At 44.7% G+C, this 27,392-nt stretch overlaps 1 protein-coding gene across 1 annotated transcript in view; it reads left to right on the top strand.

Annotated features, from left to right (window-relative positions):
* The window catches only part of SZT2 (SZT2 subunit of KICSTOR complex), a 79,603-nt gene that overhangs the window by 3,029 nt on the left and 49,182 nt on the right, over window positions 1-27,392 (top strand). The window contains exons 4-22 of the mRNA XM_063140141.1: window positions 265-435; window positions 4,065-4,196; window positions 7,420-7,579; window positions 8,522-8,628; window positions 10,536-10,746; window positions 12,781-12,951; window positions 15,015-15,246; window positions 16,027-16,156; window positions 18,234-18,376; window positions 18,623-18,775; window positions 19,468-19,582; window positions 20,241-20,446; window positions 21,366-21,593; window positions 21,871-21,949; window positions 23,107-23,198; window positions 25,807-25,975; window positions 26,390-26,510; window positions 26,606-26,719; window positions 27,164-27,361. Coding sequence (XP_062996211.1) covers window positions 265-435; window positions 4,065-4,196; window positions 7,420-7,579; window positions 8,522-8,628; window positions 10,536-10,746; window positions 12,781-12,951; window positions 15,015-15,246; window positions 16,027-16,156; window positions 18,234-18,376; window positions 18,623-18,775; window positions 19,468-19,582; window positions 20,241-20,446; window positions 21,366-21,593; window positions 21,871-21,949; window positions 23,107-23,198; window positions 25,807-25,975; window positions 26,390-26,510; window positions 26,606-26,719; window positions 27,164-27,361 — 2,932 coding nt within the window. The remainder of the gene's footprint in view (window positions 1-264; window positions 436-4,064; window positions 4,197-7,419; window positions 7,580-8,521; window positions 8,629-10,535; window positions 10,747-12,780; window positions 12,952-15,014; window positions 15,247-16,026; window positions 16,157-18,233; window positions 18,377-18,622; window positions 18,776-19,467; window positions 19,583-20,240; window positions 20,447-21,365; window positions 21,594-21,870; window positions 21,950-23,106; window positions 23,199-25,806; window positions 25,976-26,389; window positions 26,511-26,605; window positions 26,720-27,163; window positions 27,362-27,392) is intronic.

Below are 27,392 nucleotides of genomic sequence, written 5' to 3'. Positions count from 1 at the left end.
CTCATCAAGGCCTGTCAGAGAGAGCTCTCTCACTTGGAGAATAATCTGCTAGGATCTATTTCCTTTCATGATGGCATTTGTACACATGGTTTCTCTGCTGATTACCTTGACTTGTTGATTCTCAGTAGTAAAGAGTATTGAAAATATTCATATTGTGTCTCCAAAATACAATCTATATAACATGCTTTCATGTAGCTTAGAAACTCCTGTCTCTGAGACAACTTGGGCTGATGTTTGAGACTCTCTCAATTCTCTTTTCTTCAGGACGACTCTACAGGGGAGATCATTTTTGATGAAGTGTTCTATGCCCTCTCCCGGTGTTTAGTGGGATTGTTAAAACCCTTTCGAATCCCAGGCTCAGACATTATCTACCAACCTGAGATCTTCATCACTATCCAAGCATATTCTTCCATCATTGGCCTGCAGACACACCAGGTAGTTCTTATGCTTTCTCTTTCTCCAGTGTACTAATATGAGAGGTTGCTTTCCTATCTGGTATCAAAAAGCCTTAAATAGGAAGTAAAAAATGGCTGTAAGAAATTTCCTGTAAGAAATACAGCACAGAGGATGCCTGTGGGCTGGAGTTTGCAAAACTTTAAAGAACTTTCTCATCAGAGCATGCCATAAGTGAACATCTTTCAAGTTTCTATATGCTGTAGCCCATTGGTATACAACCTTCTCATCCCAGGGGGCCATTTTGGGTGTATGCTAGGGTGGCACATACTGTACATATGCACATGCATGCATATTCACATGCAATGCACACACCCATAATTATCCACTGTTGCAATCTTTCTAAGAATCCTATGTTCTTTCTCTTGGTAGCCTCTCTATGCCCAATCTTCTCTAGGGTTCTTGCAAGTAATTGTCCAATTGATGTGGCAAATGGGAAATCAGTCAAGAGAAGCTCACTTTATAGTTGTAGCTGGGACTGTTATGCGGGAATTGAAAATTTGATCCAAATTCATTTGGGATACAAACTAAGCTACATTGGTGCAGGAGAAGGAGGGAAGACTTGCAGGAGGTACGGGCAAGTCTCCAACTGTTGCAATCCTGTCTGTAGTTCCAGCCACAGTGTCAAAATTCCATCCTAAAAATTGGATGGAGTTCGCTTGCAAACATGGGCAGTTCTGTGTCTGAATCTCATCATGCTCCCTTTCAACTGTAAGCTCTGTTCTCGGTGCTTTAGGATGCTGCCATTTCAGGGCTGCGTCTTCTACAGCTGTTGCTTTTGTTGTAAGCTCTGCTCATGTCATGTTGGGCAATGCATTTGCATTGCATGGCTATTGGGAGTAGATCTACAAACAAGCCAACTCATAGACTGTTATGAAAATCCTTTTCTGAAATGTGTATACAATATGCAAATTGAGCAGATCATATTTGGTATTTGTTGTTGTTGTTGTTATTTATTAGATTTCTATACTGCCCCATAGCTGAAGTTCTGCTTCTGCTAGGCATAGGGAGGCAGAAGGAGCTATGCAGAAAAACTGGAGCACTGCCATGTAATTGTAAGAAATCCTTCATAGCCACTCCTTACTTCCTGAGACTCACCAGGCATTGTTCGCATACATTCAAGCTTATCTTTCACATCTAGCAAAAATGAAAACAGAGATTCTCAGGATGTTGGTTTTCCTCTGACACTATTGACTTGCGTGCTTGTGTGCATAATCACAAAACCAGAATATGGTCAGCTCTTATTATTGTGAGGTTTTGATTAAGTCTTAATTGCCAGCATTCCTCCCTCTGGCTACAATTATTAGGGTTCAACAATAATTGTAGGTAGTTCTGTCATCACAAAGAGCAATGCTTTTCTTTTTGTACAATGTTCTAGCAGTTGTTAGTGTTCATGTTTACTGAAAAGTTCTGTCTTCATGCATAGCCTTCCAGCTATGAGGATAAGCATGCAAGGTTATTAAGAACACCTTCCGTATCTTTAGTTTTCCCTTTATTTGATTATCTATCAGTGTGCATGTATGCCTCCTGATATTTTGTGAACTTGATAAGAAAAGTTATTGCCTGTGAAAACAAATCAGTCTTTGAAGTGCAACAACTTTTTGTGTGTGTTGGTACCAAAAGTTGACCTGGGCCAGTTTGCACGTCACAATAACCCACCCTGAAAATAACCCACAATGCATTGGTTCTTTGTTTACTAAACCATGTTACTCCCAAAAGGTGCTCTGGTGCTCTGTGGCTTGCTGTGGGTTGTTTCCTCCTTAGTCCTTCAGCCTGCTCCCTGAATGTATCCCAATGTCCTTTGTGGCACAGCCCCTCTTGCATTCACGTCCCTGTGGAGGGAAACTTTTCTGTCTTCCCACCCTGCTCTGATTGCTACCCCTTTTCAGTGCAGTTTTTCCATTCTCAACCTATCCCCCCCCTTTTTTGGTTGTGTGTGTGTGCTTCAGAAGTATGCAAATAAGTTTGGGATTTTTATTTTTATTTTTCTGTCTTTCGCCAATGTGCACTTGTGAATGACAGAAAAATATTTTTTGCAGTTAGTACATACACCCATACTCCTGCACTAATTACACCCATTCACCTGTCTCAATAGCTCCATTCCATTCAGCCACTGAGTTTGGGGTCAAAATAAATGCTGAAGTGTGAGTTTGCATGAGGATGACAACTGAGAAATGTCAGTTCAAGACATATTGTAAGAGGATGCTACTGACAAGTGGGACTTTATTGGCTCCCCGTCCCGATTACAACCCCTTTTCGGAGCAATTCCCTTCTTTTATAAAGTGTTTTTTTTTTCTTTTTGGCTGCCACTCAAGTTCAGAAATGTATTTTTAAATTTTTCTCATGGTCCTTTGCACGCAACACTTGCTATGTACAGTCTGTGCTATTTATTTATTACATTTTTATATCATCCAATAGCCAAAGCTCTCTGGACGGTTCACAATTAACAGTTGTACAGTCACCTTGTCAGTTTCCTTGCAAATTGCCTACTCCCATTTAAGGCTTCAGAGTTCACTGTCAATGGAAGCATCAAAGCGAAGTAGGCAATTGACAAGGAAATTGACAAGGTGGATGTACTACTGCAGACTGTAGGTAGCCAACAGGCAAATCTGCACACTTCTGAAGGGCCAGAGGATGAGGATGAGGATGATTTTGAGTACTTTCAAAGCACTGGGAGAAAAAATGGTGGTGAACACATTCATGGCATTCCAAAATGTCATTTCTGTATCAGAGGAGGGGAGGACATTACTAATGAGGGAGGAGAGAGGCCAAAGGTGGCACTAGCCAGATTGCAAGGTCTGGCCAGGCTTTCTGCTATTCTTGCCCGGCTTCTCTGTAGCCCATACCTAGAAGCTACTGACAAGCTATACTGCCAGATTGTCTTGTGTGTCCTTAATAAAGCCTTCACGCTGTAAACAGAAACAAAGCTCACAACCCACCATGGCTTATTGTATTATGTGAACCCAGTATAGTGCTCTGTACTACAAGCCAATCTTAATGCTTTTTTGTGACTTCCCTCAAGAAAGAGCTGCTTCCCCAGCCTGTTCTAGAATCTCTTTCTCAAGGTGGCACCTATCTTAAACAAATGGAGTCTGCTGCCTCAGTATTTATTTATTTGTCTTGCAAAACATATGTGCTGCTTTTTCACAACTTGCAAAGCAGTTCAGAATATAAAATGGATACTCCACAATAATAACCCAAATGTGGAACCAATACACATTTAGAACCATGTTCCTGCTCTTTACTGTTGATGTTGTGTTTTATTGGAATAATAAGATATGGTGGGTGGTTTATTTTCAATGTGTTTTGAGCCTGAACTTTTTTCTCCAGGGATAGAATTTAGTGCTTTCTCCTGGATGTTACAACTTGAGGGTGTTTTACTCATTCCACAGAGACTCTACTAAGAGACAACACAAAGTTATATCCCCTTTTAAAATAGCATTTCTGGCTCAAAGCATCATCTGCAGTATTTTATTTGCACATTTATTCGTCTGCTTGGGAATTGGTGCAGTCCACTTTTCAAATTATCCAAGGTTTTGTTGGTATTTCACTCACTGCACAACAGAATAATTAATTGGAATGAATAAAGATTCACACTGTCTCTGGCCCAGGTGCTGTTCCAGGGTTGTCTTCTTGATGAGACCAAAACAGAGGCCTTCCTGCAGCAAGTATATATGCAGCTGTGCGCCTTTGAAAATAAAGTGGCTGAGATGCTCCAGCAGCAATATGAGCCCAAAACTCAGGTGAGTGGGCCACAGCAACTTTTTACTGCTTGAATGATGGGGAGGAGTTTTCCTGTTCTTTATGCAGTGGGCCTGTCTCTTCCCACCCATCAAAACTATGCTGGAAGCACTGCAAAGGAACAGCGTGTGGATGATGGAAGAACTGAACCTCAGTTTCTTCTCTACAGAGAGGGGTTTCTGAAGAAGATGGCTTTGTGTAGTATCCTTGTACATTCTTGCAAATGCATTTATTCCATTCAAATTTTTAGTAGCCTTCTTGCACACGTGTATATTTTTGTCATTTATGGCAAACTGATCAGTTGAGTAGGAGGGGAAAAAGAATAAACTTTCTTGCTGTTACGGCATATTGACTGAACAGCAAACCGGTATGTTCCCTATTCATATTTTGCCTTTGCCATGAACGAATAGATTTGGGAATAATAACAGTGGTCTCCTTTACAACATGATGGTATGGAACACAGGGATAATGTATAAATAACGCTCTGAGCACTCTAAAACATTTATTTATTTATTACATTTCTATACTGCCCAATAGCCGGAGTGCTCTGGGCGGTTCACAAAAATTAATTACATTAGTTACATTTTAATTAATTAAATTAATTAAAAACATTAAGTAATCCTTCCAACAGCTTTTCTGCTTGGTCATTTGGAAGCAATTCCCCACTTTAGGCCATTTCTACACCAGCCCGAAAATCCGGGCTGGTCATGGCCAAGTCCCAAATGACGCACAGGAACTTCCAGGGGCAAAGGGGATGAGCGCGGGTTTTCCCAGGGATAAATAATCCCTGAGAAAACCTGATTCTTCCTTGGGAGATTGTCCCAAGACTGCAGGAGGTGTGGGCACCTGTCCCAGCTTCATTCTTCCCCACAAGTAGTGGGGGTTAGCAGAGGGAAGGAGCCGGGCCAGGAGGAATGAAGGGACATTGTGTGTGGGACGGGGTACGGGGTTGGGGCTTCTTTTTTTTACTTTAATTTTCGCTGGAGCACAAGTGACAGGCACCATGTGAACACAGGGTGACGATCCTGGAAGCAAGTAAGTCCGGGATTGGCCCTTCTCCCTCCCGCTACACCCACAGGTCTAGAAAGGGCTTAAATCACAGGCTGATGACTTTAGTGCTTGATAGTACCATGGCAGGTGATGGTAGCTCAAACTTTATAGATAATATCTGACAGTATTGAATAGCAATGTAGCAAAGTCACTTTCTGTTAGGGGGAAAGACATAAGAGCTCATCAGTGGGGGACCCAATGGATGTGCTAACTCAGCGTTCCTCAGCCTGGGGAGCTCCAGATGTGTTGGACTACAACTCCCAGAATGCCCCAGCGTGGCTGGGGCATTCTGGGAGATGCAGTCCAACACATCTGGAGCACCCCAGGTTGAGGAAGGCTGTCTAACTGGACCACTCTGAGACCAAAAGCAGAGGAGGTTTGTTAGCTGGAGAATAGGAAGCTTCTTCAAGCTTCTCTTGAGTATCAGAACAATTTCAGACTGTGTGGAGAAGACTTCTGTCTGGCAGGTACTTGGGTAACACTAGCAGCAGCACCAGAGTGAGGCCATAGCTAGACCTAAGGTTTATCCCAGGATCATCCCGGGTCCGTCCTTGCCTGAGCCCTGGATGCCCTGTGTGGCACCTAGATGAACAAGTTTGACCCCGGGGTAATCCTGGGATAAACCTTAGGTCTAGCTATGGCCTGAGTTAGTTGCATGTGTGTTAACAGAAGTGACTTAAAGGCAAGAAAGGATTTTGGAGAAAATCCTGAGAGTACTTTTTCAGCAGAGCAACCACATTTTTCCTTAGTAAAAGATACTTGAATCTTTTCTGGAGCCCCATGACGTAAGTGCTCTACTGTTCCTTTGTGGCATTGCTGATGACAAATGCAACACTGCTGTCAGCCCCCATTTTTGCAACTGGAAGAACCTAGATGAGAGAAATACTTACAGTTGATTTGCATGGCATGTTTGCCAGTATTTTCTTGGTCCCTTCCTTTCCTTTCTGTTCTATACTAAGTTCGCTTCCCCTGTGACTCCTGGAGCATTTCCCCATATTAATTTGCTGGGGGGAAACAGCGCAAACTTTTTCTAAGCAAAGGGTGAAGAGCACCCAGACTGTAGGGAGGTGTGTTAGAGGTGCCAGCCCCAGGCAGGCGCTGTGCCTAAAACTGTTTTATTGAGCATGTGCTGACGCTGGCAGTCAGCAAAAGTTGATAACATATGGATTTCCCAGACAAGAGTTGGGAGGCAAGTTGTTGGGGGTACAGGAATGAGTTCTTTCATCTTGTTGATTGTGTCATTTCCCTGCTGGCATCCTTCTTCCAAGAACTTGCAGGAGTAAATATAAATGCAAATACAAGTTGGGAAACCTCAAATCATTCTCATTGTGAAGACCCCTGCCTGCCTTGGTCACATACTTGCTTCTATGCATAGCTAAACTTTAGAAGAGACTGAACTTCCCTCTGATTTGCAGGATGGTGGACTGGAACACCTGGGGATGTGGCCTTTATCTTCTAGGCTACTAAGTAAACGCTCTCCAGGGTCTCCTCATGTATTCATTTTAGAAGCCTGGTTTCCTGGACTTCTATATGTACAGAAGGCTCAACTCGTGCTTATTTGTATGTATGTGTGGGGTGGGGGAGGATTAAATAAAAACAGGCTGTACTGAGGTTTTGGAGTTGGGAGGGCTTGTGTCACTTGCAGTCAAAGAGGGGAAGTCCTGTGCTGTGTCAAAGAATCATAGAATAGCAGAGTTGGAAGGGGCCTATAAGGCCATTGAGTCCAACCCCCTGCTCAATGCAGGAATTCACCTTAAAGCAGCCCTGACAGATGGTTGTCCAGCTGCCTCTTGAAGGCCTCTAGTGTGGAAGAGCCCACAACCTCCCTAGGTAACTGGTTCCATTGTCGTACTGCTTTAACAGTCAGGAAGTTTTTCCTGATGTCTAGCCGGAATCTAACTTCCTGTAACTTCAGCCTGCTATTCCGTGTCCTGCACTCTGGGAGGATTGAGAAGAGATCCTGGCCCTCCTCTGTGTGACAACCTTTTAAGTATTTGAAGAGTGCTATCATCCCCTCAATCTCCCCTCAATCTTCTCTTCTCCAGGCTACACATGCCCAGTTGTTTCAGTCTCTCTTCATAGGGCTTTGTTTCCAGACCCCTGATCATCCAGGTTGCCCTCCTCTGAACATGCTCCAGCTTGTCTGTCTGATAGGAACTTCGTTTCTTGTTGCAGGTGGACTTGTCATCCCTCAACCAGGAGCGTCTGTGTGATCCTCAGGAGCCCTTGGGGAGAAAGTTGGGTGTTTCCATGGTTACTGCTGATGTTGGGCTTGTCAGCATGATTCGACAGGGAATTCTGGCACTGCAGCTGCTGCCTTCCAACTCCAGTGCAGGTTAGCCTATGGTCCCCTTCAAGGTGGGATTGCCAGGAGAAGAAGCACGGCTAGCTATTTTTGTGACCATTCCAAAAGCTACCTGTGGCATGTGGATGGCCCAAGGGAGCTAGAGCAGGAGAAGGAAGATAGAGTCTAGCGCAGTGTAGGAGTAACAAGACTGCAGAGGCACTTTAACTTAGCAGGGAGGTCACGTAATGAGGTTCTGAGTCTTGGTCTTTATGATTCTGGAACGAAGGCTGACTCAGTGCTGAGTTTTTTGCCTTGGAGTGGTGGCCAGCCTATGTTGGTTAAGTTTCCCCAGTTAACTATGCTGTTCCATGGCCGAGCTCTCCTATGTATGCAGCAGAAGAAGCCACATGCAGGAGATAGGATGGTTGAGAGATTATGACTCAGCAGATCCATAGGTGTAGCAAAACGGAAAGCTTGATTAGGTGTAAAGGGTGATAAAGCTTAGGTTACTGTATTATGCATTTATTTTTTACATTTCTATACCACTTAATAGCTGAAGACCTCTCAGTTCACAACAGTTAAGGAATTTAGAGATTGAAAACAGTGTGCTGATTGAAAAAGAAAAACATTTCAATTTTTGCAAATTGTTTGCTCTTGGGTGGGCTGGGCAGTCAAAATTTGTTCCATGCACATTCAGAGCAAAGTTTGTGTGACTCCTGTTGGCCTGTTAACAGTCATCTAGACTAGAGTGCATGAACTACAGTGGAGCACGGAGGCCAGTCCCTGTCTGTGGAACATGGGTCTTCCTTGGAATGAATTTTGTGCCGTATGCATCCCCTTGAACGTCTGAAACGAGCCATCGCACACTCTTTTCTAGTTAAAGTAATCTCTCCTGATTGTAAATCTGTCTCAGAGATTAGTTCTTTCCTTCCACGGTAGAATACCTGCTCTTGCCTATCTACTGCTGATGGTGCATTTTGTTGTTTACAGGGATTATTGTGATCACGGACGGTGTCACCAGTGTCCCAGATGTAGCTGTTTGTGAAACTCTGCTCAACCAACTGCGCAGCGGGACTGTGGCCTGTTCCTTTGTTCAGGTGCTGTGGGCATATGCTGATTGGAGGCACATGGTTACTTAGTTGCACATGCCCTGTGATCAGGGCTGGCTCAAGCCTTAAAGGCAATCTACGCTATTGCCTGGTTTGTCAACTCAGGCAGGCACCACTGGAATTTTATGAAACTGTTGGTGAGAGAAGTGCTGCTTGCACTTTGGATGTATCTACTTTTTCGAAGCATGCTTATAGGTGAAATGGGAATTCTAATCTCTGTTGGTGATAGTACCCCGGGGTCTGGCCATACAATTAGTTCAGTTTAACTAATGTGCAACGCAGTGGTCTGATAGTTAAGGCTGCCATCTTACGCTCACTTACCTAGGAGCTAGTCCTGTTGAACTCAAGGAGGCTTGCATCTGAATAGTCACATTTAGGACTGCACTGTTACTAATACAAAAAATGAACGTAAGAAAAATTGTGTACTGGTCAACATGTGGTTATTTAATATGTCATTGTTATTTTGCTCTGTAAGACATGGGGAGGGGGTATTTCAATTTGCCAAAGAAAAACAAAACTTTGGTTCAGAACTGACCTGTGATCAGCCCATATGCTGTTGTAGAATGAGTGAGCTCACATCTACTACATTCTTTTGGAACTTTGAGTACAGTCACAGGAGGCCAGAAGTGGGTCTTGCATCCCCTGACTACTCCTATATATGTTTCTACTTGCTTTTTGACCAGGGTCCTGGAAAGAAAAGTACCATAAGTCCCTGCTTAGAGAAGGTAGCTTAGAACATAGATGCCAGGCCCTCCCCAGGAGACTAGTCCTCAAGGCATTGGCATGTTAACTTTCAGGAGTTCGCTAATGCATCTACAGTAGGAACAAGCCAGTATGTTAAGTTGCTGGCAATATTTGTGGCTTGAAACACATGATCCTTGCTCCTGAAGCTTGAGAGAGACAGCTGCTTGACTTGACAATAACGTTAACATCTATAATATCTTTATAGTCTGTTTGAATTGTTATGCTTTGCAGTTTAAAACTGGAGCTTGCATCATTTCATTTATAGGCAATGTGTGAAGTTAAGTTTGCATAAGTCAGCCTTTCCCAAGCTGCTGTCCTCCAAATGTCTTAGACTACAACTCCCTGACCATTGGCCATGGTTGCTGGGGTGGATGGGAGTTAAAGTCTGAAATATCTGGAGGGTACCAATTTGGGGAAGTCTGATATAAGTATGCACAGCCATTCCAATTTTTGTAATTTGAGAAGCAAGATGATTGTACCTATGCAGATATGTGTGATATAATCATTTAAAAAATGTGCTACATGTAAAATTGTACTTCTTCTCCACTCCATCCCTCTTCTCTTTGGTGACCAGAGTGGATTAACAGCATGCCTGTGTCTGGAAACTTAGAATCATATAATAGTAGATTTGGAAGGGGCTTATAGGCCATCGAGTCCAACCCCCTGCTCAGTGCAGGAATCCACCTTAAAGCATCCTGACAGATGGTTGTCCAGCTGCATCTTGAAGGCCACTAGTGTAGGAGAGCTCACAACCTCCCTAGGTAACTGGTTCCATTGTCGTACTGCTCTAACAGTCAGGAAGTTCTTCCTGACGTCCAGCCGGAATCTGGCTTCCTGTAACTTGAGCCCGTTATTCCATGTCCTGCACTCTGGGAGGATCAAGAAGAGATCCTGGCCCTCCTCTGTGTGGCAACCTTTCAAGTATTTGAAGAGTGCTATCATGTCTCCTCTCCATCTTCTTTTCTCCAGGCTAAACATGCCGAGTTCTTTCAGTCTCTCCTCACAGGGCTTTGTTTCCAGACCCCTGACTTGTTGCAATGCACACATACATCCTTGGCATATGGCCCTGATGACTGGGCTGAAATGGAATAAGAGACAGGAGTTATGCCTGTGGCAGTTGTCAATGGTTGTGTGTGTCTTCTCTCCCACAGGTTGGGGGAGTCTACTCCTATGACTGCAGTTTTGGTCATGTCCCCAATGTGGAACTCATGAAGTTCATTGCCATGGCAACATTTGGCGCATATCTTTCCACATGTCCTGAGGTGGAGCCTTCTAGTTTGGACCTGAATGTCTATCACAAAGCATTTCTGCTGTACTCCTTTCTGCGCAGTGGGGAATCCCTGAACCCTGAGTATTACTGTGGTGAGCTTACCCTGCACGGAGCGGGGAGCATTTGTTTCCTCACTTTATCCACTCTGTCTTCACTTGTACAAATGGGACAAGAACCTTGGGCTGGGTTGATTTATGGGACAATATAGTAGTGGGCCTGGTGGGTTTTGGGTGAGGGAATGAATAGGCAGGACTGTGGGGGCTGTCAGTGCTTAGTCCCTTTCTCAAAAACAGTAAGCTGTCCAGCATTAAACAAAAACAGTTACAAAGGTGTTGATGACAACTATTATTATTATTATTATTTATTTATATAGCACCATCAATGTACATGGTGCTGTACAGAGTAAAACAGTAAATAGCAAGACCCTGCCGCATAGGCTTACATGCTAATAAAACCATAATAAAACAATAAGGAGGGGAAGAGAAAGCAAACAAGCACTGGGTAGGGTAAAACTAACAGTATAAAGTCAGAACAAAATCTAGTAGCTTTGTTCTTCAAGTTCAGTGAGGATTACAGTGTCCCTTTCAGCCATCACTTTTGCATTCTAATGCAGCGGTGGGCAACACCCCTGAAATTTGGGGGAGTGTTTTTTTTTCTTTTAAAAGGCACCTGTAGTGCTACAGAGTGCCAAGAGGGTAAAATTTAGCTTGCAGACCAGCTAATTCTGACCCTTTTGGCACTCCATAGCTCTTGCAAATGCCATTTTTCAAAAAACCATATTTTTTTCCACCCATGAGGGTTGGGTTTTTTTATGTGAAACCCCCTTCCCCAGAGGTCGGCAGGAATGGCCCTTGGATGTCCTGTAGTTGCCCACCCGTGTCCTAATGGGATGCTTCAGAGCCAGTTATTAATTCCAGGTGAGTATTCCTGTAGATGATGATGGCTTCATATAGATTGACGGAAGTTCAGGTACCAGATTTGCTCCTGTTTTCTCAGTGGCCCTCTCCATTGATGCGTACAGGATAACACTAAAGGGAAATTATTTGGGTTTCTTCAGTACTTGCATTTGTACTTGCTTGAACAATGCTAAATGTTCAGAGCTCTACGTCTCAGCCCCTGGTCTGCCTCTGATGAGGTTACTTTCAAAAGGAAGGGGTGGAACCATGTGGTCTCTGGAAAACATTAACCAGAACGTACCAGAGATTCATAGACTGCCCCTAGTTATGCAGTGCAAAGGTCCAAGGAAGAGTCCCTGTTGAAATCATGACTTGTGAAGAGACATGGCATTAGACAAATATGCCTGACAGAGCCAATTAATTGAACTGATTAAATGCATTCCTTTTAGGAATGTATTTAATAACAAAATTGCCCCATCTCCAATACTATGGATGAGAGCCAAATTACATTTTGTATTGTATTAATAGTATGTTAAAATAGCATTCTTAGGACTTGCCACACCTTTTTAATAACTAAAAGCCAGTGTGTTGTAGAGCTACAGTTAGGGGATGGCTGGAATAGCCAGTGTGGTATAGTGGCTAAAGTGTTGGACTGGGAGTCGGGAGATCTGGGTTCTAGTCTCCACTCAGCCATGGAAACCCACGGGGTGACTTTGGGCCAGTCACACACACTCAGCCCAGCTTACCTCACAGGGTTGTTGTGAGGATAAAATGGAGAGGAGGAGGATTATGTACGCCACCTTGGGTTCCTTGGAGGAAAAAAAGCGGGATATAAATGCAATAATAAATAAAATAATTAAATAAAAGCAGCAGCCACGAAGCTCAATCTGCTGAAAAACCCCTCTCTAACCTGTCCCCAAGCAGCTACTTGTCCTCTGAAGGACAAGATCCTGTGGGGAGGGGAGGATTTTTGACAGGAAAACTTCCCCACCCCTGACACCATGGTCCTGACTCTTACTCCAGATCAGGGATTTTTGTTATGAAAAGTGTGGTCAGTTAAACATGTTGCTAGTATACCATGCAGTTTGCTCATGAGTTTCCAGGCCTCGTGGGTGTGTTCCAGCTGGGATTTTCAGTCCTGTAGTCTGCTCATGATGGTGATTGCAGGTTGGGAGTGAATGATGTGGTTAGGAATGGTGGCCTTTGTATGATGGTTTCCTATTGTTGCAGTGTCCCAGCACAGACTCTTCAATGAACACCTTATCTCCGCAAGCAGCAACCCTGCCTTGGCTATGAGGCGGAAGAAACATACAGAGAAGGAGGTGCATGCTGATCTTATCAGTATCGTCTCTGTGCGGCTGCGAGAAGGTTATAGTATCCGTGAGGTCAATGTCACAAAAAGTGAGTCTTTTTAGTAATTTAATCCTGCTTTCTCATGTTAGGCAAGTGTTCATCTGATGCCCATCTACTCTGAACATACTGAGAACATCTTATGCTCACTATATCCCTTCTGCAAGGGATCCTTGGATAGGCCTCTTCTTGTAATGTAAACACAAATAATTAAAAACACAACAATAAAAGAAATAGCACCAACGATAAAAGAAATAGCACCAACCATGCATGATCTAGCACCAGCAATAAAAGAAACAGCACCAACCAGTCAGAGGTAGAAATATTCTACTTATGGTGGGGCAATGGGGCTGTTTGTGTGACATGACACCCCAGCATGGTTTATTTAACCTACAGTGAGGCTGCGGCATGTGCAGCCACCATTTTGAATATGCAACACACACACACACACACTTGGGAGTTGTGTGATGCGAAACTGGTGAGTGTGGGTTGTGGGAGGGTTAAACAACCTGCGCATAATCCAAAAGTAGGCCACAGGTTATGTGAGCGTTATTCCCCACACTTGCTGGGTTCGCACAACACAATAATTCCTGAGTGGAGATGGATATGCAACCTACGGGCGCTGTGGCCCATCTTGGGTTAAATAATACACAGATTATTTTTGTTCCTATGTAATTTTGAAGTCTCCCAAGAAAAATCCTTCTCCCCATGGTAACGGAAATTAGAAATACCCTTTAAAAAAAAGAAGTGGGGGAGCTGATATTTTCATGATGCTAAATTCTGTGCCTGAAGCTACATTCCGGCCAGTATCTTCTGTACACAGGCATAATGGTGCCCTTAGACTGTTGCCATATGTGATAAGTAGCAAGCTACAAAAAGGGCTGCAAACCTGATACAACAGTGACTATGGAAGTGCACAGAAATTTACTTCTCTAGCTGGTCCATCTCAGGGCCCGATTCAAAATGCTAGTATTAACATTTAAAGTCCTAAATAGCCTGGGGCTAGGTTATCGGAAGGATTGTCTTCTCCCATATGTACTTGCCTGGACCCTAAGTCCCTCTCCTGCAGCCCCTGCCAAAGGCGGATGGCTACCAAAAAGAGGGCCTTTTCTGCTGTGGCACTCCAGTTGTGGAATGAGCTCCTTAGAGAGGTTCACTCAGCACTTACATTGTACTCCTTTTGGTGCCAAATGAAGACCTTTTTATTTCCCCAGGCATTTTAGCATTCTAGTCGTTTAGCTCTGCTGTTTTAAAATCTGTATTTTAAATCTCTGCATTGCTGCTAGGTTTTATCCTGGTTGTACATTGATATTGTAGTTTTAAGCTTTTATATTTTATATTGTTTTATGCTGCGTTTGTGGTTTTAATTTTTTTGAACTGCGCAGAGAGTTTTGGCTACTGGGCGGTATAGAAATGTAATAAATAAAATATTCAAAGTCCCAATCCATTTTAAGATGCATGACCCTTTCACAAGGAAATACTTACTGCCAAACACAAGTACATGAAAAAGGAATTCAAACTAGCGCTGCTATTGCCGTAGATGCTTCACCCATAGATTAAGAAAGGTCTAATTGGCCTCAAATGTATTTGGACTTTGATTACTCCGTTGGAATAATACACGTTTTATCCACCCTGTAATCTCCTTTGCATAACACCGGGGCCAGGAGTGAACTTCATAAAGCTGCTGCTGAGGCTAATTTTCTCTTGGGTGTAATAACGGAAGAACTCTGCTTGGTCTTCCTAGTTGCTTTTCTGCAGAGATTGTACAGGGCATTGCATTACTAAGTGGAGTAGGTGGGGCATGTAAAAGTGTTCACTTCGGGCAAATTGGGCAGCATATTGAAGAGGGGAGATGGTTTCTGGTGGGAGATTCCATTTGGGCCCCTGAATCGCTGCATGAAGAACGGACAATAGAGGGAAATGTGTGGCGGAAGATGGGAACTAGCCTGGCAAAGAAAGGAACGGCCAAGAGTCCCTTTTATGAAGCTTAAATTGAGAGGAAGGCACTTGGAGTCAGTTCTGTTTGAGGTTCTGGTGGAGGCCTAGTGTGGGGTTTGGGGCAACGGGATGTTTAATCATATTCCATTCCTCACAATCTTCCTGTATGCATATAGGTGGCACTCAGCTAGAAGTGAAGCTAGTCTTGCTGTGGAAGCACAACATGAGAATTGAGTACCTGGCCGTGGCCCCATGGCCCCTGGACCCTTCGAAGCGTAGCACATGGGTGGAGGTGACTATGGAGGGCAGCTATGACATCTTGCATGACATCAGCTGCACAATGCGGAAGCCCATCACCAGCCTGTACCGCACAACTGTGATACGCCGCTTTTGGAATACCCTGCAAAGGTCAGTCCTAGCAGCAGGATTTGTTTTGGCTTGCCCCACTTTGTGGGATGGTAATCCTTAATAGTTTCTTTCCAAAGGGTTGGGCAATACAAATCCCTTCCCTCTTGTCTGTTTGAACTTGTGTCGAAATGAGGCTCTTGGAATAAAAAATGTATTTCTGAGCTACAGAGCATTGCTGCTACTGCTTCCCTTAAGCATTTTGTTTTCCCATCTGTTGCTGTACGTCCATGTTTACGTGCATCCGGGAACTTGCATATGTATACGTGTAGCAACAGATGCGGGGACAAGGGGACCTCTTTCTGAGGTGCGGCATGTGCACAGCTGATTTATGCACCATGTTTCAACAAAATGGTGGGTAGCTAGTTTTGAAGTGGGGAAAAATAGCTCAAACAACCATTCAAATCCAAAATTACAGACTTTGTTTTTACAGATTTTGTCTCTAATACACACACACACACACACACACACACACACACACACACACACAATCGGAGAGGCGGATAAGAAATAAGTTGTTGTTGTTGTTGTTGTTGTTATTATTATTATTATTATTACATGAGTTACAAAAGAGAAAAAAATGCCATTTTTAATATATTAACCTCATAACACATGGCACAGCCCTTTGCAGAGCACCGCAAATAGAAGTAAGGTGTGCTGTGTTATGTATGGATACTGGCCTTCAACAGATGCCTTACCAGATTGGGGGCTGGGGTCCACTTAGCACTGATGTGATGTAAAACCTTGTGTTTCTTAAGGTTGGGGTTGATCTTGTCTTTTCAGCATCAATCAAACTGACCAGATGCTGGTTCATCTGCAGTCCTTTGACAGTGTTCCGGAGCACTTCACCATCCCTGAAAGCACGAGGAACGGGGTGCCACTGTTCTACATTCCTCCAGGTTCCACTACACCGGTATATTCTTTGCTGTCTCTGACCCTTGCTTGAAAGAATGGAAACACAGTTCTTACGTCTAATTTAGCTGCTACCTGTTTGAAGCATTCCCTTCCTCACTTAGAGCATCCTTAGGTTGTTATCAATGGATGGGAGAGCCAGGTATTGAATCCTGCCGGTGAGGGAGATAACGAGGAGCGGAGCAGCAGCAAAATAGTCACCCTCCTGCATAGGCTCAGTCTGGTATCTTCCATTCTGTTTTGTCACTTTGGACAAAAGGTGGTATGCAGTATCTTACCAATTTTATTGCACCTGTCCCAGGGTCTTGCCTTTTCTCCGTAAGCCATGTACAAATATGTGCTCTTTAAGGCTATTGAGTAAGAAGGCTGTGAGAGGGCTTAGGTTCTTGACCAACAAGAACCATTATCTCTGATGGGACAGCAGGGTGAGGGAATTAAAACTGCTTGGAAACTGGAACTTCTGATGGAGGTAATTCTGAGTTCTTTTGGGGACTGCATAACTTAACCAACTTTGCGTTTAGCTGCCTAGGACAGCATTCCTCACCCTGGAGCCCTCCAGATGTGTTGGACTACAACTCTCAAAATCTCCCAAGTTGGAGGATTGTGGGAGTTGTGATCCAACACATTTGGAGGGCCCCAGTTGGGGAAGCTTGGTGTAGTGCAGTGGTCCCCAAAGTGGGCGGTACTGTCCCCTTGGGGGGCGGTGGGATTGCATAGGGGGCGTTAAGAGGCAAGGGGGCAGCAGGGGGCGCTAAGAGGCAAAGGGGCGGCTGGGGGGAGGGGGCGCTTGAGGTGGTCTTTTCCGAGAAGCACCTCTCCAGAATGTCTTAAAACCCAGGGACATTTTTATGGGAGAAGGTAGTTTGGTCCCAAGCCATATAGGGGAAGAATCCACACATGTATTAATACCATTTAAGAAGAGCCCTTTTAACGGTGAATTGAAACGTTTCAAAAGCACCAAAACGCTAATGAGACATACCCTGCTTGGTGTGCCCTGCTATCCTGCACTATGGAGAGTGGTTCAGAAGCTCCTAGTTGCATTTTCAACACCATATTTGGTGGAATGTGATTTTAGTGTGGTCTGCCTACTTTTCTCCAAGCAAAGAAATCGACTCCAGATTACTTAACGTGGTGATTTAAGACTCATGTTAAGTGACTTTAAACCAGACATTGGGAAACTGGTATCACTTCGTAAAGCCCATCCATCACATTAAGAATTTAAAGAATAGTGAGGTACTCTACCCTAGTTACTAAATGTGATATCTAATATTCTTGCTAAATGATTATCAAACTTTGAAAAGATGATATCACTGGATAAAGTTTAATTGAATAAACTAAAAAAATGTAATTGGATTTTGAATAAATATTCAATTAATTGTTACTGTTTTGAATTTTATTGTTATTATCTTCTTTAGTGGGTCATTAAAAACCGCTAATCTGAATAATGATTTTGATAGTGTAGGGTAGGGGGCCCTGGGCATGAGTTTCTGGAACCAAGGGGGCAGTTACTTGAAAAAAATTGGGAACCACTGGTCTAGTGTGACTCTTCTGGGGCAAGTGTGGAGCCCTCTTCCACTGAGGAAAAAGGAAAAAGTTACAGGAAGCCAGATTCCGGCTGGACAGCAGGAAAATCTTCCTGACTGTTAGAGCAGTACGACAATGGAATCAGTTACCTAGGGAGGCTGTGGGCTCTCCCACACTAGAGGCCTTTAAGAAGCAGCTGGACAGGCATCTGTCAGGTATGCTTTAAGATGGGTTCCGTGATAGCAACCAACGAGTACCAAAGGCACACAACTACTATAGTAATATACAATATACTAAAAAATACTAAAAAAGGGGTGAATACTTTTATCAAACAAAGGTTTATAATATAAACCACCATAATCACTCATAGTACACATTAGAATAATGATATACAATTGTAGAAACACAGAATCACAAAATGTCGACACGAATCTCAACAGTATTTTTTGAACTGACATAAGCGTCTTTCAGTGGCCTTATAGGCCCCTTCCACCTCTACCGTTCTATGATTCTGAACACACAGAGTGCTTTTCTCCTCCCCCCCCCCTTTTCAGGTACTGTCATTGCAGCATAGCAGCTCAGATTCCTGTCACTCGCAGTTTGCAGCTTACTGGAAGCCCATCCTGTCGATGGATGCCAACTTCTGGCAGAGGTGGCTGCACATGCACCGCATTGTTATCCTCTTGGAACATGACATGTACGTGCAGGCTGGGTTGCTGTGGTCGTGGGTCTTAGGGTTGGGGAAGAGGGCACAGAGAGGGCCCCACCTGTATCATGCCTTCGCTGGCACTTACAGATGCCTCTGAGCCTGTAGTCCTGTTTGTTCATGTTCGTAGCATCCAAATGATGCTATGTATGTGAATTTGGTTTGTCATCTCCCCCTCACCCCTGCCGTCAATGTTCTTTGAGTAATGTCTGGTCACTCTTCTGATATGTTTCACAGGCCGGTCCCAAAGCATTTGCACACCCCAGGCAACAATGGGCGCTATAGCACTATCCAGTGCCGCATCTCGCACTCAGCACTGACTTCTTTGCTGCGCGACTGGAGTAGCTTTGTGCTGGTAGAAGGCTACTCCTATGTCAAGCTCATGCGCAGGTGAGGGGTTTGATACAGAGTGGGAAACGGGTCAGCTTGAGCTGTCCAGGAGGGTGCAAAGTCTGGGGAGGGATTCTGGGTAGGATTCCAAAATCATCTTGCTCATCTATGCCAAGGCTTTCTGGCTGCGTGAGGATGTCGTTGGGCTGTCTTGTCTCATATCTGAATACAGAACAACCCCAGTTCCCCCACCCCGCCCGCGAACTCTGTTGACCTTCCATTTCTCTCTTTCAGGTGGGAGGAGAGGAGTTACTAGCTTCACAGCAGAGCTTTTGCCAGTGTCTACCTTGAGATCAGGGCTGGGGGGCGGGGGCCGTGGGGTCAGTTGGCCCCAATGATTTTGAGGGGTCCTACTCCGAGTCCCCCTGGGCAAAGTTGCTTGATTTTTCTGTTGTTGATGATGAATTTACTCAAAGAAAAGCACATAAAGCATTTCTGGATGTGAAGAAGTGATGTCTTATATACTGTACATCTTGAATAAAAGTGCTTGCCATTACCTTTTTTTATAAATCGTTCTAGTTCGTATGTATTTAGAACTGATTAAAAATACTTAACGAGCAGTTTGAAATGGGGCCTACATTTCCCATCTGGCCCGGGCCTATTACCAGCTTTGCTCAGCCCTGCTTGAGTCTCAGTGACACTGTACAAACTGCAGCCATCCCACCTGCTCTTTCTTGTGCCGCTTCTTGCAGCTCTGAGGATCAGCCTCCTTTTTCGTTTTACGTGGTGCGGATCATTTCCAAAAACCCCTGCATGGTTCTTCGGCTGGGATTCCCCATCGGGACGCTTGCGAAGATCAGGAACGAAGTGAGTGCTTGATTTCTTTCCTTGGGTCCCGGGGAGCAGTCAGCAAAACTGCAGGAAAATACCCTTGCACAGCAAGCATTGGCCCAGCAGGTCCTTGTCACATGGAGTAAAGCTTCAGCACTGCTGAGCTGCAATTCAATTTGCCCCTGTACTTTTAACTGCATCTGAAGCTCTCCTTGTGCTTACAGACTAGAAGCTTCACTTCCAGAGCTAAGTAACAGCAGCATTGTTGCACAGAGCTAGCTGTAGGGCCCTCCTTCTCACTCACCCCCAGTGGTTGGCTTCTAAAAAGCAAACTCCTCCAAAATTGATATTTCGAAGGAGAATTACGGTATTTCTGGAGCTAATCCAGGTGTTGCTGGACAGGTTGGAAAGAGGCAGGGATGTGGTCCGTTCCAGGTGCAGTTTTAGGTAAACAGAATTCTAGAGGAAATCCTCTTGAAGGGCTGCTGATCTCTTATTTCCGAGACGTCAGGGAACATGGCTGCCAAGAGCAGGCAGGTACACTGGAGGGATTCTGGGGCTGAGCGTAGGCTGCATCGCGGCTTTTACAGAGCGAGAACAACCTGTCCGAAGAAGGACTTCAGGCACTGAGGCAGCTGCTGTTCATATGCCCAGGGCTGCTCTTGCGTATCCCTAATGGCTCCGCTTTCAACAGATCGTAGATGAATTAAGAGGTCGTATCCTGCAGCTACGCTTCCCACACAGAGTACAGAGCAAAGAGGCAACTCCGAAAGTGAAGAGGAAGGCCCTTGGTGGCAGCTCCCCGTCAAAGTCGCCTCCTGTGCCTGGGGCCCAGCCAACCCTCTCAGACAGACCTTGCCTTATAGTGCTGCATAAGCCGCTGGAGAAACTCCTGATCAGGTACTGGGGACGAGATGTGCTGGAGGACATTCATTTCCTTAGGGCTTCTCTGAGTCTGGAGCAAGCAAGCCAGGGTGTGTGATGGCTGCAGAGGCAGAAGTCTTGGGTAACCTGCAGGCTGGGGCTTCTGGTATTCGGTCACTTTCCTGCCTAGGAATGTGTGAGTTGCGGACAAGGGCAGGAAATAACACAGACTTTATCAGGGAGTGGGAACTTCAGCCCAAGGGCCAAATTCAGTTTCGGAGAAGCCCTCGGGGGGCTGCGTTCCAGTATTTGTGGGGGGGCGGCTGACAAAGGGGCAGGGCTAAAGACAAAAGGGGATGGGGGCCAAATGCAGAAAAATATCAGCATGCTTTTGCTTTAAGCTCTTCCTCTTAGTAACTTAGGCAAGACATTTCGGGGGAGGGGGACCTGCACCATAGCCAGGAAACTACCATACAACTGATGGTGTGGCAAGAAGGGGATGGGCCTGGGGAAGGGGGCACGGCCATCTGGGAAGCCCTGGAGGGCCATATTTGGCCACCAGGTTGGAAGGTCAGCACCCCTGCTTTAGCATCCTGGGGATCCCTGTTTTCACTCTCTGTCTTTTAAAAGCAAAAATCTATGACAGATGTGGGGAAATTCAAGCCCAGGAGCCACGTTTAGCCATCCTGGGGGTCTCAGTCTGGCCCTCTGGGGTTCCCCAGAAGGCCAGGCCTCCTCCTTTTGGCTTCACCCACTTTCCTCCAACCACTTATAGTTCATTGGTTATGCAGATTTTATGCAGGTCCCCCCCCCTTCCTAAAAGGTTGGTGAGATTCAAGATGAGAAGATGCAGATATTTTTCACCGGTCCCTCAAAGTGTGGTCAGTTGAGGCTATCTGCATGTTCAGTTGCCCCCTCACTTACCACTCTTTCTCTCCCTCTCTCCATTCTCTAGATATGAGAAACTGCCCTCTGACTACCGTGTTCCTTGCCTTCTCCTCCCCCTGGAGACTCCCCCCATGTCGGGCCCTCTCACCCTGGTGGCCAACCGCACAGCTTCCTCCACCCTGGCCTCCTTGTCTCGCTACTTCTATCACCAGCGCTGGATCTGGTGTGTGCAGTCGGGGCTGGTACCCGCAGTGCCCATCACAGCGGTGGCACAGCTGCTGTCCACTCTCACAGAGTAAGTGTCCCCTTTGTCCCAGAGGGTGAATTGGATCCTGCAAAGCTTGGCAGTAGAGGTAAAGGGCAGCTATTGTACTTGATTCCTTTCTTCCTGTGGCTGAAGATCCATTGCCCTTGCCAGCAAAGGATGGATGGATGTAAGAAGAAAGCGTGGTTGAATGTTCAAGAGGGCATTGCATTGCGTGAGAAGGACGTTTCAGAATAAGAGGCATGTGGCGGGTGGGGAGGATGTGAGAGTCTAGTAACCTTCTATAATACTCTTCTGCGATGAACAGGGTTCGTCTGTCTGAAGGCTTCCATTTTGCATCCAGTGGCGATGGAATTATCAGCATGGTATTAGAGTTGCCCATGAAGGTAAGCACTTTGTGTTGTCCCCTTGTTCTTTGACAATCCTGCTCTCTTTCCTGATACAAAACGATCATGCTCCCAAGCAAAGGTTTAACTCTTCTGTGGTATATGGGGTGCATACCGAGAGACATACCGTATTTTCCGGCATATAAGACGACTGGGCGTATAAGACAACCCCCAACTTTTGAGAAGATCTTCCTGGGTTAAAAAGTCATCTTATACTGGGCATATAAGACGACCCCCAACTTTTGAGAAGATTTTCCTGGGTTAAGAAGTAGTCTTATACGCCAGAAAATACAGTATGTCAGGCCTAATATCCCTGAATGTAACACCCTGACATACCAAAATGCATTCCCTTTGCCCTTCCCCTAAGCATACCAAAACTGTTTCCAAGGCCATTGATAGTGCTTATCTAGGAGATCTGTGGGTAGGAATACCATAAATAACATACACAGGTTGGGACCGCAATACTGATGGAGGACCTCTCCCGATGTAAATGTACCTGTACACTATACTGAGCATCTAAGGTCATCCTCCAGGTGCCTCCTCTGAGGGAAGCTTGGAAGATGGCAAGCAACAAGGGAGTAGGCCTTCTTCGTGGTGGCCTCCCAATTACAGAATGATTTCCACAATAAGGTTCACCTGGCACCGATACTGTTAACTTTCCAGCACCAGGTCTTTTTAATCCAGACCTGGATTTGTCTTAAGGTCATGGTTGATTGTTTAAATTTGTTTTGTCTATGTATCTGTTGTCTGTTTGGTTTTTACATAATTAGTTTTAAAACTTTGTATACCACATTTTAGTGGTTTTTAATCTTTGTAAACCTCCTAGAAAGCTTTAGCTATGGGATGGAATAGAAATAACAACAACATCATATCACAACATCGCCTCTGCAGAAGGGAGTTGGGGCTGGCCAAAACCTGCAGCCCAGAGGTGGGGTTTTGCAAGGGCAGGAAAGGCCTTCCCCACAAGATGATTGCTTGATGAACATGCTCCCAGTTCTGTTTTTCCGGGCACCTTTTCCGTGAACCATGGAGCCAAGGAACTCCTCATTCTGGCTTGGGCAAGCGGCCCCGCTTAGCTGCTTCAGGACTGCAGAGCAGCCTATTAGGAAAGACGTGGCAAAGGAGTAGGACATACTCATTTAAGTTTCCTTCCACAGAGTGATTCCTCAAGAGAGAGTGGTAATGAGAAGCACACCTGCATTGTCCAATATGTGCTGTTCCCTCCACATTCCACTTCTACCAAAGACAGGTGAGGGGAAGGTGTCCTGCCACTATAGGCAGCTTCCAGGAACAGGAACACCTGGGTGCTGCTAGAGCTATTTTGAGAAATTGGGCCTCCAGGAGACATGGGGGGGGGATGTGTGTGTGAATGCTGATGCCAGCCTTGATTTCTGCCTGCTCCTATGTACAGTGGCAAGAGGCTAGGAGGGCAGAGATGTCCATCCTATGCAGGTATGTTGGAAGCATGGTGTTACCCGAGCTCAAAGATCCCTATTGTTAAATTAGTGTTATTGTTTATTATCATCATTAATATAAATATAAGACTATACATTTACACAAAGCTTTTAGATACATATTTACCAAATACATATTAATTTCCACATTATAATTTTACTTCTAATTGTAAAAAGGGAAAAAGTTCTATTACAAATGTTGAGGTTCTCGTGTCTACCATCTCGCATTCTTACTATCTCACTTATTTTCAATAATTGTGCCAAATCCCGTTGTGATATGCCTTTCTGGTACCCAGATAACTGGGTAGCCCAAATCTACTTGCCTCAGCACAGCCCCATCTCCTCTGGACTACAAGCAAGCTCTTCTACAGCCTTTACTGGCAATGTTTTTGTTCCTGGGGCATCCACAGCAGTGCTTGCCTATAACCCAGAGTTCTTCAAGGTGTGTATGGACAATTCGGAGAAGGATCACTGGCTCCATAATACACAAAAGTTGATCAGCATGCTCCAGTTTCCCCATAACTGCACGGCATGTGATGTCTAATTGTAATTGTTCCACAAAATATAAAGATAGTGAAGGAAGTTGGGCACAATAAGGGAATATGTAAAGGCTGCACAACAAATACTTATCAACAAATATACTTGTCTCACCACGAAGAGGTGAGCCAGGAGCCAGGCTCCATTGACAACTGCATTTCTTGTATTGTGTTAGTCTCTTGAAAGCTTAAGTGTAGTATTGGGAACCTCTTGATTTGGGGAGTGCTGTATAAAGATGTAAAATTTCATGTGACTTTGAAGTGGGTAGTTGGGGCTTTGGAAATAGCAATTCCTTTTTTTAAAGTATTTACAAATCTACAGTCACTTGGTTGCTTTAGGACAGCCTTTCCAAATCTGATACCCTCCAGATATGTTGGACTTCAGCTCCCATCAACCTCAGGCAATCTGGCCGATGGTCAGGAATGCTGGGCACTATAGTCCAAATCACCTGGAGAGCACCAGATTGGAGAAGGCTGCTTTAGGAACATAAAGCAGCCTTTATGTCCCTAAAGTTCAGTATAACTTGGTTTGCTCATAAAATTATTACATTTAAAAACCTTTAAATGTGAACTGATTTATCATTATCATCACTTTATTACGATCCATAGATCCATCAAGGACAAAACTCAGACATAAAACATAAGACAAATTAAAACTGTTATCAGCTTTTATCTAATACACAAAGAGCTCCAATCCTGGCCACCTCTATAGGAAATTTAGCAATAGCCAAAGTCACTTTTGGGGACTTGTCTTCCAGCAGGAACTTAATATAGAATTTATCTGAACTTCTGGGCAGTTTACACAGCAATGGGGTGATTATAGAACAATAAGAACTTATTTAGTAAATGTGTAATTATTGTCTGAATAAACTATATTTTTAATTTAATATAACAAACATAATCATTTTATGAGCAAGACAGGTTATATACAGTATAACATATTTTAGGTTCCTGATTTATGTCTGACTAGAGGGACTTAAGCAAGTAGTCCCTGAAACCTCTGAATCAACCTAGAAACCAGAAGCAGCAAGAAAAATGCGAGGCAGAGAAAGTCTGGTGTACAGCATCTTTTCCTGTTTGTAAAGAAGTTTAGAGAAAACCCTAAACCTGTTCTTGTTTGTGGGGTGGAGCTCAGGGAAATCTGTTCTGAAGGAAAAGCTATTTGGGATTTTATTTTGCTGGGAAACACTCGTTTTAGGAATGGTGGGCAACCATAGCTGACCCAGCATTTCCTAATGGTGAGGTCTAATTGAGAACTTTATTAAAATGGTGGTAGTGAGTTATATAGACCCAAGCGTCAAAGTTGTTTTTTTTTTTAAAGGAACATAGGTGAGATAACCCACATGCTGTTCTGTCACATCTGATGTTAGTGGCTGGATAACCTACATTTTTTTCACATGTGAGTTTTAGATTGAAACTACATTAATTGAGTACCATAGCATCTAACCAGAACAAGTCCAGAAACACAGGACTCTGCAGACCAAAATCCAAAGTGTCAAGAATGCACGTTTTCTTCCATATTGTGATATGTGATTCGACTCACATAATGGGAAACTGAGCACGATTTGGATCATCCCTAAATGACTACCAGGAAAAGATACATTAGATCAATAATTTTAATAAGGAATGGAAGAAAGAACTATGCTGGAAATCTTACAGAGAGAATTAAAAAAATGGGTTAAGCAATGGCTTTGCCCTCACCTTTCATATGTACACTTTCATCTCGCCTAATTCGGCTGCTCAGCAACCTCATCAGGTCATGGGAAAGAGCAGGTCATTCCAGATCTTTCCAATCATTGGGCAATTGATATTTTGGGCAGATGTGTGCTAGTCCTGCTGACGTTACTTTGCTTGCTGTTTGTCCAAGTTTTTCTACAGATGACGACAATGATACAGAGGTGGAGGCCATCGAGGTGGACATGGAGCTGAACCTTGTGACGGAGTGCTGGGTGGAGCCACAAAGCGGCTGTGTGGATGGTTCACTGGACAGCTGGCGGCACTTGCATGGCCTTTCTTATCAGAAAATCCCCAAAGCGGTGTGTTCCTGTAGTGAGGCAGGGACCATTGTCTTGACGGCTGGTGCCTCCTGGTGCTGGGTTTTGGTCCCTCAGCCTAGAGGGGAAGTGGGATGGAGATTGTCCACGTGCCTCTTGGTGGGAGAGTGGAGCTTTTGGCGTAACAATCTATACAGGCACATTTACCGTGGCTATAACTACTGATAACTGGGCTATGACTGGAGAGGAGCTTCTTTTGACTCGGTCTTTCTCATTGGAGAATGATCTGGAGATGATCCCCAGGAATTGGTAGTGTATATATGGCCTTCATGTGTATAGCTGGTCCCAGTTCGTCTTTGCATCTCTGTGTCTTCTTGAGTGGCCTTTGTGAACCCATTTTTGCCCTTAATGGCCTGGTTGCCCAGCCCTGTCTCTAACTTCAGATCCATATTCCAGCTCTACCCTCGAGATCTGATGTGCATCCATACCATGCTTGCCTTTGAGTATATCAGCCAACTGTGCCAGAACAAGGACTGGGTCTTCCCTGCCTGCGATCCAAGGCCCACTACTGCTGAAGGTGATTGTCCAATCAGGTGCTTTCTTTCTGGGCATCTCTAGGCTGAGCTGTTCTTGTGGGCTTAGTCAAGATTACAACCCTGCTCTTTGCTGTAGGTCGTGATGCTGGAAGTGGCTCCCGTGTGAATGAGATTCCTTTCCAGTTTGATCTCATGAAGCTACTGCCCAAGTGTCAGCAGATTGAAATGTTTTTCCTGATGCTAACTGGAGGCAAGTTACCTTAGGCTTTAGACATTTTTGCACATCTCACAGTAGGAGGGACATGTTCAGGGTTCAGCCCTGAAATCAACATTCAGTGTTTCTCCTTAACTCTGGAACGTATAAAGCAGAATGCCTCTGAGCAGATGCAGAGTATACACTCCCTCTTCTGAATAATCACACACACACACACACACACACACACACACAACCTTGCCAGGGCTTTTGCTGGATGTGAGATGTAAAGGAACATAAGGAAGGTGAGATGCTTTTTGAATTAATGGGAATTCCCTAGAAAACCACTTCTATGGCCTTTTGCTGGGCAGGAAGGCTGGATGCTGTTGTCTGCCTTAGCCTCATGAGGCTGTCAGACCTGTATGCCTGGCAGGTTGATCTGTTTCGCTGGAACACCATCAAAAGAACTTACTCATCCCTTTGGTTTTTGTCCTGTAGCAGAGGAGGATGGGATCGCAAAGGATTCTTCGGTCTTGCCCAATGAGATGCTTCTTGGCCTGTTACATGGCTGTCTCCAGCATGACCTCAGTGACAGGGAGATCATGCTATCCGGCCCAGATCACATCACTTTCATGGAGCAGGTGCTGCATCGAGAAAGAGATGGGCACCCACCCCCATTTATGCTCCCCGTGGTCCAAGGTAAGAGAGAGGTGTGGGCAGCTGGCTCTGC

The sequence above is a fragment of the Elgaria multicarinata genome, chromosome 1 (genome assembly GCF_023053635.1).
Source record: "Elgaria multicarinata webbii isolate HBS135686 ecotype San Diego chromosome 1, rElgMul1.1.pri, whole genome shotgun sequence".
NCBI classification, from domain to species: Eukaryota; Metazoa; Chordata; class Lepidosauria; order Squamata; family Anguidae; genus Elgaria; species Elgaria multicarinata.
This window is presented reverse-complemented; position numbering and strand designations above follow the sequence as displayed.